Raw genomic sequence first — 11,974 nt, forward strand, 5'->3', positions numbered from 1 at the left:
TTGTGTGACAACTAAGTCCACTACTAGCCCTCTTTCTGAGGTAGCTGCTAGCTCGTCTATAACAAGTAGCAGGTTAATCCCAACAGATTACAGGAGAACAGGTTTGACCATTTACCTTGAAGTTCTCTAACTCACTTATGACACTTCTGTAGCTTGATTCAAGGATACAATATAAAGTCTAAACTCAATTTTACATTCACAACACAGTTTAATGGGCTCTTACTTACTTTACACATCCACAAACTTTATAAGCAAGCTCAGTTCAGTCTTTACAAAATCTAGCAAAAAGTTTTTAAAAGTGAAACAGATGTGTTGAACACAATGTTATGCTACCACAACATTCCACCAGTGGCAGCTTATTCGCGTGCATCAAAAGAAGTGTACTTTAGAGTTGCTGCACAGCTTTAAACACTGTCTGAAAGTTTACAGTGAAATAAGTTGTTCAATCTGGAAACCATGGCAAAAACGTATTAAATAGTAGTATTTATTAAACATAATGGGAAAAACTGAATTAAAAATATCCAGAATGTAACTTGTTTTATAATTTATGAATCAGACATGCTGGGTTTTTGTTTTTGTTTTTTAATGAAAGATTGTATAACTACTCTGTGAATAGTTTGTTTTTTTTCACAATTCACATTTACTTGCTGACATCAAATGAAAACTGCACATATAGCAAACTTGCTTACCTGTCTTCACCTGCCCCCCTCTAGCCTTTCTTGGAGCTAATCATGATATAAGCCCTAACATGTCCTCAAAGCTTTGTTCACAGAGCACAGAGGGCCTTTTTTCTTCTTTACGTGACTACTGATCAGATAAGAAGACATAACATTCTTTTAAGGAGGCACATCCAAACCCTCATAAAGATTAATTGCACCCCATATATTTGTCTGTTTCACTTTAACACTATCTCTCTTTCATTAATAGTCAACCAAAACTGTACATGTAACTGATAACTTATCAGCTCTGAAGGATTACATACACTTAACCGTAATGTTATCAGGTCGTCTACATATATCACTTGCAGAAATTTGCAAACGCAGTATAGTTGGCATATCAGAATTGTACAGTGTATTTGCTTAAAGAGACAATTCACCCAAAAATCAATTGGCTTAAGAGTTGTCTTCACTTAAATGGAATAAGACACTGCACATTTGTCTTTATTAGGCAGGAATGTATAATGCACACACTTGGGTCTTAAGTACTACAGGAGTATATACTGTATATAGACGTTTTCATTGTGAAATTTACTGAAAAACTAATGAAAAAAAGTAACTTGATTCACTTGAATGACTCACAGGTGTGCTGTTTTAAATATATTTAAAAGATTGTAAATATTGCATGGTTAGTTTTTTTTCATTCACATTTAAATGCTCTTGGACATTAAATACATAATCGTATATGAAGGGGAAAAAAATAATGATCTGTAGTTTCATTATTAACCAATTTTTCAGTCTTGTTTTCTGGTTTTCTTTTAAGCCCTTTGCTGCATTAGAACTTTGCACAAAAAGTAAAAGTTTGGTTGATTATTTCTTTGTTGTAGCAATGCTTCTGGGCGATAAATCTTATACTGCTGGAGAGCCTGTTGTTTCCCCCTAAATGGTGCCACATTTGTAAGGGAAATGCATTTGTGGGTTGTGCAGCAGAGTTGAGTATTTGCGTTGCACCTATGAGAAACTTGCCAAATCTTCTCTGCCAATGCCAAACAGCTTATTCTGCTATTGATTCTTTGTTTTTGAGCTTCTGACTAGCAGCACCAGTGACCCTGCCAGTTAGTGCTCCAAACATGCTACGTTTGACTGATCTGGATAGGGCTCTTGCCAACTTCAAGAGCAACTTCAAGGGGATGTTGTCCAAAATAAAATTGCAGCATTATTTGGAGTGAGCTCTAATACCTTCTCCAAATTAAAGATCAAGTTCCATATAACGGATGAAGTCAGAAGTAGGCCATGAAGCGCATGTCACAAGAAGACAACACCACATGAAAACCGTTTCCTCACCCTGTCAGAACCTCGAAACTGCAGGCTGTCTTCTACAGAGGACAAAATGCTGGACAATATCATGACTGCCCTTCACAGTAAGGCCCATTTGCATTGTTGGTGTGAGTAACATGTGCACTGAAACCTGAAAGTGTGGAGGAACATTCAGTAATGCGTCCAGATTCTGTCCACAGCAGTCAGATCGCCTATTAAAGTATGGACTCACTACTTTTGAACATTGAACGGGGTCCTTCCAGAGTTTGGAAGTTGAGAAGATGGTGTTCGTTGATTTCCAATGAACACATATGGGATCAACTTGTGCGTGCTGTTTGTGCGAGAGTTACCAGCACAACCAGACTGGCTGATTTGTGACAAATACTGGTTGAAGAATGGGATGCGATCCCATAGCAGTGTGTGACCAACCTGGTAACCAGCATGAGCAGGAGATGCCAGGTTATTGTGGCTGCGTATGGTTCGTCCGCATGCTACTGAAGCCCGATTGTTAATTTACAAACTGCTAAATTGCCAACATGTCTTGTGTCTTCAAACCTCAATAATTCAACCCAATAAACGACACAAACAAGAGTAAAGAGCAGACTAAGTTGTTTTGCATTGCCAGAGGAGATTTGGCAAGGTTTTCATGGGGGCAAACAACGTACTCAATACTTCTGCTCAAACCACAAAAGCATTTTTCTTACAAATATGGCAGCATTTAAGGGGAAATAAACAGGATTTCCAACGGTATGAAATATAGAGTGTTACAACAAAGAAATAACTGAGCAAACACAAATTTCCTGACTTTTGTGATAAATTTGGAAGCAAATTAGAAGATAGCTGCAGGGGCGTAATTTCCAGGGGGGTTAGGGGTGTTATGACCCCCACCCCCCCCACCCAATAATCAGACCCAACCAATATAACCCACCCAATAAAATTATGAATTATCTTGCATACATAGACTGTTTATTTTCTTTACTCATTTCAGTTATTATCTACAAAATAGTTGGATGTTTAATCATCTGGGAATTTACCCACATTTATTTATTTATTTAGACAGAGATCTTGAAACCCCCCCCCCCAAATGCATGGAATGCATGGGTAAACACCTGGAATGAAATAATTTCCTCAAGTCCATACCTGATTGCTCTGTCTGAAAATTAAAAATTTCAGTCCAAGAAAATATTGCCTAAAATTTTCTTATTGAAAATTTGTCCTAATTCCTACACTGTGAAATAATTCCTAACAATACTAGAGTTTTACTTTTTTACTTCTTTTTAATGCTCCACCAATGTTTAAAAAAATGAGGGCAATAATCTAGATAAGTAAATAGAAAACTAATAAGCTGATTTCTTTTAAATTACACAATTTATTTGCCACTTGTGCCAAAGCAGCAAGCAGTTATTTTGTTGGTATCACATTTAGGTGATGCCATGTTTAGGTTTACTATTTCATTTATTATGTTATGATATGGTGTGTGCTGCAAGGGGTTCATGGATGAATGGACATGAGGTATATGGTTTTGTTTCTGCATTGTACATGTACTAAGATGCATCAATAAATGTGGAATGTGCATTTGTGGAAATCGCCATCGCCAAAAGGACTGAATAATGTCTCTTTTTCAACTACAATAATGAGTGATATAATGTTCGTAGATTATATATTTGATGACCTGGCTCTTTGACCTACTGAACCCGATGTGAATTTCAATTTTTAGTCAAAACACAAGAAACAGTCATGTTTCACTGGGTTAGGTATCACTGGGTTAATAATTATCCACACTGACCCAATGACTGAACCTGTACGCGAAGTTTTTCAGTTCACATATTGCTGTATTTCCCAGATTTATTTTGATGTTTAATCCATTTTGGTGCAATGCCACTATCAGTAGTTGATTAAATGCCCAAGTGAGGTCCAACATTAACAATAAAATTTTAAATGACGCAAGTAGTTAAGATGTTGTAACTGAAATGTGTGTTTGACGTTGGCATTGTCACAGAGGCTATTGACCCTTCCCATTAGAACGTGGAGGGCGTGAGAAGAGACGTAGTTAACCTTTTTGTGTCCTTGAAGCTGCTCCACTTGTGTGCCAAATCTGAGTGAATGTTTATTTCTTCTTCTTCTTCTTCCTGGTAAAATTGCAGTGTTATTTAGGAAATTTTGCTTCTACTAGGGATGCACATTGGCTCCATAGATGATGGCAGTGGCTAATATTTAATCTGTAATCGGTGCATTCATTTTGCACTCACTTACTGTTTAAAGATGTGGGATTAGAAGGTGAAAGTACATTTTCAAATAGTTTTTTTAATGATAAATATTTTTTTCTTTCCCAGTACAACAGAGAAAATGAAGGGATATGAACATTAGCTGCCAGTCGAATCAATACTTCAAATAGCAGTATCAGCTAATCACCATCAGTCCATCATTATAAAACTAAGCTTAGTAAGTTGAATGGGAATTTTAAATCCTTTTTGATTGGTTTATAATTCAAGAAAGGAAAAAATAGTTGTGCTAGTACTACAAAGAAAAGCAAAGAAACATTATGAATATGTTTTTGAATCTGTGAATGAGTTTTAATGCCGTGTTTGAAGTGTATGGCTAAACCACTCTGTCAGGAGGGAGCAAATACTTGAGTCAGTTGCACAACAGCTTGCTCACTTCAAACACACACCTCAGTACTGCCAGAGACAAGAAGTTACATCAGTTTTTTTGTCCTGTATTACGTGTATTTGACAAAAAGAAAGTTTCGTGTCCGTCTCTGGGGTCTTTTTTTTTCCCACCGGTTTGTGCTAGTTGGTCTAAGCCAGATCCAGATACCTGTATGAACTCAGCAGACTGTTCCCACTCAGATATTTTATTGACCTTGTGCAATCTGTGCTGTCTCTGCAATAACTAACCAATGATCTTCCCAGTGCCAGTGAGAAAGGTTTCAGCTTTGAAGATTTTCACTTCATTACACTTTGGTTGTAAATCTAAATATGCTGGATGGTAATTTTTGTGACCAAATAATTTTTATGATTGATTCTTTTCTTTTTTTAAGACTAAAAATGTTTGAAAAATTAGTTGTGTATGTTGTGTACTGAAAGATTTTGCACATTTCTCATAACCTGTACTGTAACAGTTGAGAAACTTTATGAACAAAATGTATTTCTTATTCTATACATTTTTCAAACATGAAGCTTCTATACATTTTACTGCACTCATTGCCTGCTAAATACTATGAACTTCACTGTACATCACTTGTATAGATCTTATAATGTACATTTATGTATACGTCTGTGTGTGTGGTTATGCTGTATTATAGTCCGTGGATTTGAATTTGCTGTTGAAAATTATCCCGTAATTTGATTGTAAGAATTTGTAATTAAATGGGGAACCAATCTAAAACTGTTTTGCGTCATGTGTAATAGATGGATTCATTAATAGAGTTCTGTGCGTATCATTATTGCTCCTTCTTCCCATTGCTCACTATTGTCACTCATTTGCACTCCTCTTCCTACTTAAAATAACACGAATTGAACTTTAGTCAAAGTCAAACCCATTTTGATTTTGGTAAACATGGTTCAGCTTGGTAGCTTCCTTTTTTGGACAGGACTGAGAGAAAGAAAAAAAGAGTGTGTATAGTTACCCTCTCTGTATAAAAGTCTGTGCTCAGGTGATGCTTGCCCCACTTGAGGCACACCAAATCACCACAGGAAGATCAAGGTAAGCAAAAATAGACACTTTCTGCAATATAAAGCTTCCATATGTGTGTCGGGATTTTTAAATCAGCAATATTTCTAAGTGTGTCATGGGGTACAAAGGGTTTAAAATAGCTTGTGATTACTTGAATATAAGATGGTGTATTTCTTTTCATTTATTAACATAATTTTGCATTGTTATGATATTGTTATGATAACCATGCTCCAATGATATAATGACAAAATGGTAAATGGCCTGCATTTGTATAGCGCTTTACTCAGTCCCTAAGGACTCAGTCCCTAAGGACTTCACACACTGGCAATGGCAAGCTACGTTGTAGCCACAGCTGCCCTGGGGCGCACTGACAGAGGCGAGGCTGCCAGACACTGGCGCCACCGGGCCCTCTGACCACCACAAGTAGGCAAACATGGGGTTAGTATCTTGCCCAAGGACATTTGGCATGCTTGAGGTCTTTCAAAGAACTTTGATGTCACCTTTGCTCTTCTGTTTCTGAGAAGAATGTTTTATGACAGATGCCAGGATTAGGAATTTGTAGAGTTCAGTCATGTAAAACATGGTTAAACCATCAATTGCTCTAAATTGTTGCAGTCACTACTTTAAATCAAGTAAACTAACTGAGGATTATTGGAAAGGGATTGCCACGTGACTGTTTTATCTCGCTCTGGTAAAAAATCTCTCGAGCATTTTAAACGAGCTGGAAACTAATTTAAGCTTCATTCTTAAACAGGAAAACTGTTCAGTATTAATACAGTTTTCTATGCATGTTTTCTTTTGTATTTCTTTTTTAACATTAAGATCTTGTCACCTGAATATAGCGCAATTGACGGTTTCCTTGGTTACAAATTTACATTTTCATACCTAATTTCACAAATGTTCAAAATTACAGGTACATTTTCCAACATCTGGTTGCAGGTCCATCATGGTGCACAGAGTAGCAGTGATCGGGGCAGGCCCCTCTGGTCTGACCAGCATAAAGGCTTGTCTGGAAGAAGGCATGGAGCCAACCTGCTTTGAAAGTAGTGACGACATGGGCGGACTGTGGAAATTCAAGGCAAGTCTACATTTAAGAAGACAAACATGTTGACAAGCAAACTGTTCGTGTGAAACTGAGTAAAATTCTTTGTTGTCTTTTAAAACTATCTCTCTGCAGGAAGTTTCGGAGCCCAACAGGGCTAGTATCTACCGGTCACTTACAATCAATATCTCAAAGGAGATGATGTGCTACAGTGACTTCCCCATTCCCTCTGATTATCCCAACTACATGCATCACTCTAAAATCCTGAACTACTTCCGAATGTATGCAGACCACTTTAAACTCCTAAAATACATTCGCTTCCAGGTAATAAAAACAAAGAAGAGTAGAATGAGAGAAAAGCACATTCTTCAAAACTGTTTTGGTGACATTTGGCAGATATCTGAAAACCTGAATCGGCCTACATTGTTATTTTTTAGACCTTAGTGAAAAGTGTGAGAAAAGCACCGGACTATTATCGCACTGGCAGGTGGGAGGTGTTGACTGAAAAGAGAGATGGACATGAGGAGAGGCATGTCTTTGATGCAGTGATCTGCTGCTCTGGTCACTACACCTACCCTAACCTCCCACTCAAAGATTTCCCAGGTAACATGTTTTGCATTTATCCTGAAAAGGCTTTGATTAAAATATGGCTGATTTTTAAAAATCAACCCTTGAAAAAATAACTGTCTTGTTTTTATACCTCTTTGTGTGTTAGTCTTTTCATATGACACCTCTGTTATGTTGCAGGAATTGAGACATTTGAAGGAAAATATCTCCACAGCTGGGACTACAAAGGACCTGAAGACATGTATGGAAAAAGAGTGGTGGTAATCGGAATTGGAAACTCTGGAGGTGACATTGCTGTGGAAACCAGCAGAGTTGCAGAGCAGGTTGAAGAAAGCTTTTTCGTTCTTCTTATCTTCTTTTGATTAGAGATTAAAAAAAACTCCTTCATGAGTTTTGGTGAATTCTGTCTTTCCCATTCTCCAGGTGTACATGAGCACTCGTCGTGGTGCTTGGATCATCCGGCAAGTTTCCGACAATGGTGTGCCAGTTGACATGAAGTACAACACACGCTTTGTTCATATCCTGTTTCAGCTATTCCCAATCAACTTCTTCAATTGGTTTGGTGAGAAGAAACTCAATGCCATGTATGACCACACCATGTACGCCCTAAAACCCAAACACAGGTAGGTGGTGTCACGCCCACATAGATTTTGACTCAGGCCAAGGTAATGAGATCAATCACAGTGTGTTAGTTCCCTATAATATACACCAATCAGGCATGACATTGTGACCACCTGCCCAATACTGTGTTGGTCCCCCTTTTGTTCCCAAAACAGCCCTTACCTTTTAAGGCGCTTACTCCACTAGACCCCTGAAGGTGTGCAGTGCTATCTGGCACAAAGATGTTAGCAACAAATCATTTGAGTCCTGTAAACTACAAGGTGGGATCTCTGTAGATCAGATTTGTTTGTCCCACACATCCCACAGGATTGAGATCTGGGGAACTTGGAGGCCAAGCAAACACCTCATGCTCATTGTGCTTCTCATATCATTGCTGGACCATTTTTGCTTTGTGGCAAGGCACATTATCCTGCTGAAATAGGCATCAGGGAACACAGTTTCCATGAAAACAATGGAAACTGCAACAATGCTTAGGTTGGTGGTACATGTCAAAGTAACTTCTCCATGGATGGCAGGACCCAAGGTTTCCCTTCAGAACAGTACCTACAGCATTACGCTGCCTCCGGCAGCTCTCCTTGTTCCTATAGCGCCATCCTGTTTACAGATGTTCCTCAAGGTAAGCGATGCACACTTAGCCAGCCAGCAACGTGATGCAAAAGAAAACATTAACAATACTAATCCCTGCAGACTGGGAACACCCCACATGAGCTGTAATTTTGGAGGTGCTCTGCTCCAGTCATCTGGTCATCACAAACTCTCTCAATCCCCTATGCTTGGCCAATTCTCTATTTTTAACACATTGAATCTGAGGACAAAATGTTCACTTGCTCCCTTATAAAGAGATAACTGGTGTTACTGACTTCACCTGTCAGTTGTCGTAATGTTATGCCAGATTGGTGTATAACGCTGTGCTGTCAGATGAGGGATTCTGCTTCTCATTAAAATACTCTACTCTAGGCTCTTCAGTCAGATCCCAGTAATCAATGATGACTTACCAATGAAGATTCTGTCTGGGGCAGTCATCATCAAACCAAATGTGAAGGAAATCTGTGGATGCACTGTAGTGTTTGATGATGGAAGTACTGTGGAAAAGGTCAGAGAAGAGTTTTCTTCAACTTTCTCCAAGATCTTTGTTCAGTGAAGGCTTAGTTTAATACCATATTTCTTTGGTGTCACAGGTGGACACTATTGTATTTGCCACAGGGTACAACTATGATTTCCCCTACTTGCCAAAAAATGCCATGTACAAGTCTGGGCACCGTGCGGGTCTGTACAAGCATGTTTTTCCCCCAACCCTAGAGCATCCTACTCTGGCTGTCGTGGGTTTCATTCATGCCCTTGGAGCCATCATGCCTCAGGCTGAAATGCAGGCCCGTTGGGTCACTCGTGTCTTCAAAGGTAAGGTAGTCTGTTACTACTAACAGTTAGCATGCCTAAGCACAAATTAGTTCATTTATATTTACAAATTACCCTTTTTGTCATCTAGGACATAAAAAACTGCCGTCAAGCCAGTCCATGATCAAGGCTGTTGAAAAAGATACAAAAAATATTGAAAAAAGGTAACTATTTGTCTTATTAAATACTTCAACCTGTCTTTTACCATTGTCTTTTCTCCTGTTTTATGTCAGAAGATGCTCTAGCTATAGTGAGATTGGTTAGCAAGGTGCATGCACGATGTCATAAGTCACTGGACACTGTGAACATCCACGGTCACCACTTCATGCATAATGGACCTTCCATGACCTTCCAAGCTATATAGTTTATGTCTTCCATATTTCCAACTATATCCATAATCACATAATGTGTATGCTACCATTGTATATAGTGTATTATCTTACTTTTTTTCATTGATTGTACTTAATTGTATTTTTGTATTTCCTTCATATATCTGTACCTGAGCTGAAGTGACGCAAAAATTTCCCCGTTGTGGGATCAATAAAGTCTTATCTTATCTTATCTTATAGAGAGGTTAGAAAGGTGTATTGTCATAATGCCTAAACATACAAATGCTCATTAGTCTGAACATGTAAATAAATTAATACTCACATTCCTTTTCTTTGTAAGCAAACTGTACACATACATAATTGCATTTAAAAAGCAAACGGCACCATTTTTAAAAAATCCAGTTAGAAATCTGAATTTGAAGCCAGCTGCTTGCATACCCTGACAATTCTAGCATGTGATTCTTTTTCCTTTTTTCCTTTTAAAGTTCAGACTGTAAAGGTTGCAGCTGCGTCATACCACATTTTAATCTTACACATTTTATAGCCATTAAAAGGTGTTTAATTTTAGACTTTTAATATTGCAATGATCAAGAACACTTAGCATTGGAATTTTTAGACTCTGGAAGCAATCATAATATTAAACCTAAGTATAAACAAGGAATGCTTTATTCTAGCATATCTATTCTGCGCTATACTCTTATATCTTATACTTCTATACCATGTTAGTGCCACTTTAGAATAATACTATTCTTTATATTATTCTCTCCACAGTTACATTGTTTCAAAGCTGACCCCACTGCAGGTGGACTTTGTTTCCTACATGGATGAAATAGCTGGAGAGATTGGTGTAAGGCCAAGCCTCCTCTGGCTCTTCTTCACAGACTACCCCTTGTTCAAGAGGGTTCTCTGGGGGCCCGTTACCGCCTACCAGTACCGGCTGACGGGACGAGGGAAATGGGAGGGAGCCCGCAGGGCAATCTTTACCCAGTTTGATCGCATGTTCCAGCCTCTAAAAACCAGAAAGGTTTGATGTTACACTTTTTCTTCTGCAGTCTTCTTTGTTACTGTTGTGCATGATTTTAACATGAAGTAAAAATCATCACCCCCCCCCATAGCTGGAACCAGAACAGCCCTCCACTGCTCGTCGACTGGTTAAAATGAGCTTGACTGTCATGGTTGGAGGAGCTGCTATCTACTACTTTCATACTCGCAAGCCAGATGTCATCCCCACACTGCTGTCCAACATGCGTCCACAAAGAGTCTGATCAAGCTTCAGGGTCCAACAATGAGCAGAGGACTCTGAAACACACCAAATGAAATAAAGAAAAACACAAATTCTACTATTTCTGTAGTTCTTTAAAATATTTAGTTCACTATGCTCCTGTTTGGAATTATTGAGCAATTAAAAAGGTGTCTGCTGATTTGTGTGTTATTCTATTTTTCATATGTGTGGTTATTTTAATGCATAGATTTAAAGCAACATTTTTTTTTCTTTAAAAAACCCAGAAACATTTAGTTATAACACATTTAAAGTGCATTCCTTGCAGTATAGGAACTTAGACTGACAGTGGATAGAAAGGAATAAGATGCAAACCAATGCAGATGACAGATTTTTTTAAATTATATTATTATTCTTTATTCTTTCTTTTATTGACAGATTTTCTGGATTGTTGAATCTCAACCAGGAAAACAGTTAGAAAAAGGTCTTATTCACATCACATTTTAAGTTATAACTGTAGAGTGTGAGTCCTGTGTGGATAAAGTAGTGTATGATCTGAATGGTATCTTGTGTGCAGCTCTACTCCAACAAAAAAGGGTATCTTCTGAGAAAAAAATGCTAAACCATTTCCTGATTCCCAAGTTCCTAATGTTGCAAAATGACTGGTGGCTTGTGTCAGCCAAACACTTTTATTGTGATAATAATGACATAATGAAAATAACTATTCAAAATATGAAAAGGCATATCTGCTGATTTAAGAACTTCTGTAAATTACAGCTGTATACAGTACAGCTAGTATGACTAAGTCATTTATTAATGTATATATTTCCACCTCTGAGTGAGCTCCCTATAGCACAGGTTTCAAACTCCAGGCTAAATCACCTCCTCAACATATCTTGAAGTTCTCCAGAGGCCTGGTAAATAACTAATCATTTGATTCAGGTGTGTTGACCCAGAGTGATATCTAAAACCTGCAGGACACTGGACCTTGAGTCCTGGAGTTTGACACCCCTGCCCTATAGTAAAAACATGGTGTCAAAGAAAAAAAAACACCTCTGGTTTTTAACTTGGGAACTACTGCAGGCCAAAATACCAGTTAGACCAGACAGTGACTGATCCTGTAAAGGAAAATGTTTCTTTTAAAAAAAAAAAA

General features: G+C 38.1%; 1 protein-coding gene across 3 annotated transcripts; it reads left to right on the forward strand.

Annotated features, from left to right (window-relative positions):
- Nucleotides 1-5,567: 5,567 nt before the first annotated feature.
- On the forward strand, nt 5,568-11,023 carry LOC102302014 (flavin-containing monooxygenase 5). 3 transcript variants are annotated; one of them, XM_005923217.2, is made up of 11 exons: nt 5,568-5,678; nt 6,588-6,726; nt 6,826-7,014; nt 7,128-7,293; nt 7,438-7,580; nt 7,681-7,880; nt 8,836-8,971; nt 9,057-9,276; nt 9,365-9,437; nt 10,374-10,626; nt 10,718-11,023. In XM_005923217.2, exons 1-11 carry the CDS (start codon nt 5,632-5,634, stop codon nt 10,865-10,867), a joined length of 1,716 nt encoding a protein of 571 aa, XP_005923279.1. In that variant the 5' UTR covers nt 5,568-5,631; the 3' UTR covers nt 10,868-11,023. The 3 variants fall into 3 exon arrangements, with proteins under 3 accessions (XP_005923279.1, XP_005923280.1, XP_042077276.1); XM_005923218.2 differs by having other exon boundaries at nt 5,610-5,678; nt 6,562-6,726; XM_042221342.1 differs by lacking the exon at nt 5,568-5,678 and adding an exon at nt 6,037-6,086.
- The last annotated feature ends 951 nt before the right edge of the window (nt 11,024-11,974 follow it).

Source organism: Haplochromis burtoni, unplaced genomic scaffold (assembly GCF_018398535.1).
Source record: "Haplochromis burtoni strain Fernald_Lab_line unplaced genomic scaffold, NCSU_Asbu1 Contig_65, whole genome shotgun sequence".
Lineage (NCBI taxonomy): Eukaryota > Metazoa > Chordata > Actinopteri > Cichliformes > Cichlidae > Haplochromis > Haplochromis burtoni.

Excerpts from the sequence above, each read along its gene's own strand:
- LOC102302014 (XM_005923217.2), top strand. The coding sequence starts at position 5,632 with ATGCTTGCCCCACTTGAGGCACACCAAATCACCACAGGAAGATCAAG. Across the intron at positions 7,015-7,127 it reads TAAAATACATTCGCTTCCAG|ACCTTAGTGAAAAGTGTGAG; the intron begins GTAATAAAAACA and ends GTTATTTTTTAG. Across the intron at positions 9,438-10,373 it reads ACAAAAAATATTGAAAAAAG|TTACATTGTTTCAAAGCTGA; the intron begins GTAACTATTTGT and ends TTCTCTCCACAG.